General features: G+C 40.7%; 1 protein-coding gene across 1 annotated transcript; it reads right to left on the reverse strand.

Annotated features, from left to right (window-relative positions):
• Positions 1-375: 375 nt before the first annotated feature.
• On the reverse strand, positions 376-1,203 carry LOC145957466 (uncharacterized). The gene has a single exon (XM_083073728.1). The coding sequence runs from the start codon at positions 1,201-1,203 to the stop codon at positions 376-378; it is 828 nt and encodes a 275-aa protein (XP_082929854.1).
• Positions 1,204-2,728: the final 1,525 nt, after the last annotated feature.

Here is a 2,728-nt window from a genome sequence, read left to right on the forward strand (position 1 = left end):
GATCAATCACGAGTTTGGTCTTCGAGTTATTTATACTCGCCTAGTCAGATTTTTACCGATCAATCACGAGTTTGGTCTTCGAGTTATTTATACTCGCCTAGTCGGATTTTTACCGATCAATCACGAGTTTGGTCTTCGAGTTATATATACTCGCCCTGTCGGATTTTTACCGATCAATCACGAGTTTGGTCTTCGAGTTATTTATACTTGCCCAGCCGGATTTTTGCCGACAATCACGAGTTTGTGGTGCCTTCAAAATAACACATGTTAGAAATCATATAAGATAAATAAGGGATGGTGTTTATTATGATTCAAGAATTATTGGTTTGCAGTGCCTCATTAAAAACCTTCTCAGCAAAAAACCTTTTCACATTTTTATATGGAATAAAAATCTCTTGGGACGACCCCAGCTTCTCGGCTTTCAGCTGCCCTTTTGTTGATTTGTCCCTCCTTCGTCTTGATGTGACTCAGGGCGAAAGCTCTCACCTCCGACATCGTTTGACAACTCGCTTTCTCTAGCGCAATGTCGAAAGCTCCAGACCTTAAGCCCTTCTGGAATGCGATGACTGCCATCCTTTCATCCAAGGACGCTATCCTCAAGGCGACCTCATTGAACCTTTGCAGAAAGTCCTTCAACGATTCCTCCTGCTGCTGTTTGAGATCGAACAAGTCCGACGTGATCGGTGGTTTCTTCTTGTTAGCGGCGAACTGTGTCATGAAGAGCCGACTAAAGACATCAAAGTCGGTGATTGATCGGTCAGGGAGACCACTAAACCAATCCAGTGCTGCTTTTTTGAGTGTACCCATGAATAGTTTGCAGCGGACTTCCATACTTCCTCCATAAATCAACATTTGAGCGCGGAAATTCGTCAAGTGCTGACTGGGATCCTGAGTTCCATCAAAAGGTTCGACTTGGGGAATCCGATGATCCCTCGGGATGGTCTCGGCCTCTATGGCCTCCGAAAAAGGTCGAAAATCCCTAGGGACTTCCATCATGACATCTTCCTCCACCGTCCTGGCATTGGCCGTTATCATAGCTTGCATCTCGTCCGCCCGCCTCCTAATCTCCTCGTTTTCTCGTTGAATAGCCTCCTCTCTCTCCCTGGATCGCGCATTCTCCTCCCTCAATCCGTTGATCAATGCCATCATCTCCTCCATGGTAGGGTGTTGTGATTCGTTGTTGGATGTGCCGCCTCTCGCCATGGTAAAGTGCGGGTTCTCCTGTGTTACTTGGGGCGTAGGAAAAGTTTCACCGTAACCCCACGGTGGGCGCCAAAATGTTCCGGCCACGAGGTGCACTAGGGTTTTTTCCTAGGTCAGACCTCAAAGCCAGAGCATTCAAGAGTGTAATCTGCCTTCTCAACTCTAGGGTTTTTTCTTTTATAGTTTCTTGTTTACGGGCTTTATGGGCCCCGAGAATGTAGGGATTTCCTTAACCGTTTTGATCTGGCTAATATTTGGTGAGGGACAGTGAGACCTTGCCCTTGCTATCGGGTAGTCCCTGTATGCAAGAGTTGTGTCGGCCCTCGACCGACCATACCCGTACTGAGGGTACAGTCGGGTATTGGCCGAGTTGGTTCTTGTAAGCGGAAGGAATCGGAAATATACCGACCAAGTTAAGTGGAGAAACCAAGTCGAATAATAACCGAACCACTCTTAGAGGGGTGATCGGCGAGAGCTACAGTCGGCCTGGCATATCGGCGAGAGCTAAAGTCGGCCTAACATATCGGCGAGAGCTACAGTCAGCCTGACATATCAGCGAGAGCTACAGTCGGCCTGGCATATCAGCGAGAGCTACAGTTGGCCTGACATATCGGCGAGAGCTACAGTCGGCCTGGCATATCGGCAAGAGCTACAGTCGGCCTGGCATATCAGCGAGAGCTACAGTCGGCCTGACATACGTAGTAGGCAGGTCGGAATCCGACCTGGACCATACACCATTGATGTCATATCATATTTGTACGTTATTAATACACAACTTGTCATTATGACCATGGAGTTCAATATAAATTTTTTTTTTCAAGCAACATCTTCTCATTACAACAATAGCTAAATTATGAGTAGATGTTATTAATATATTTTTACAATATTTTATCAAATATAAGATAAGTTTTATATTATTAAAGACTTTTAGAAACATTTTACATATTAAAGACAACGATATTAAAAATGTTGTTAAAGTGGTATTTTGCAATATTTTAAAATGTTGCTAAGTTTTCGTAAACTCTATAAAATGATAATTAGTGTTAATATAAATTATACTAACACTTAAACTTATTATTGTCTACAATTCCTTTAAGATTGAAAATATCTTAAGTTTCACTTTATGATTATATATATTTTTCATGTATCATTATTTTACCCAATGCGAGACTTTAATTTTGAAAAATAATTAGAAAGAATAATATTAAAATGAAAATGTTGCAATAACCTATTAACTTAACCTATAGTATGTAACATTTTAATAAATATAAGTAGACAAATATTGTTAAAGATATTCAATATACCAGTGTCATGTCTACCATCCACATATCGTAATAATTGGGTCAAAGAACGAGAGGTAAATAGTAAAAAGTAAATATGTGATTTACCTACAATTTATAACATATTAAGGACGATATTCTGATTTAGTGTACATATTTTTTTAGATGATTTTATCCATAAATTTTTAAATATTAAAAATTAATCATTCTTATAAACATAAGATTTGAACTCAAGACGTTGAAAC

The sequence above is a fragment of the Cajanus cajan genome, chromosome 4 (assembly GCF_000230855.2).
Source record: "Cajanus cajan strain Asha chromosome 4, NIPB_CcT2T_4, whole genome shotgun sequence".
Taxonomy (NCBI): Eukaryota; Viridiplantae; Streptophyta; class Magnoliopsida; order Fabales; family Fabaceae; genus Cajanus; species Cajanus cajan.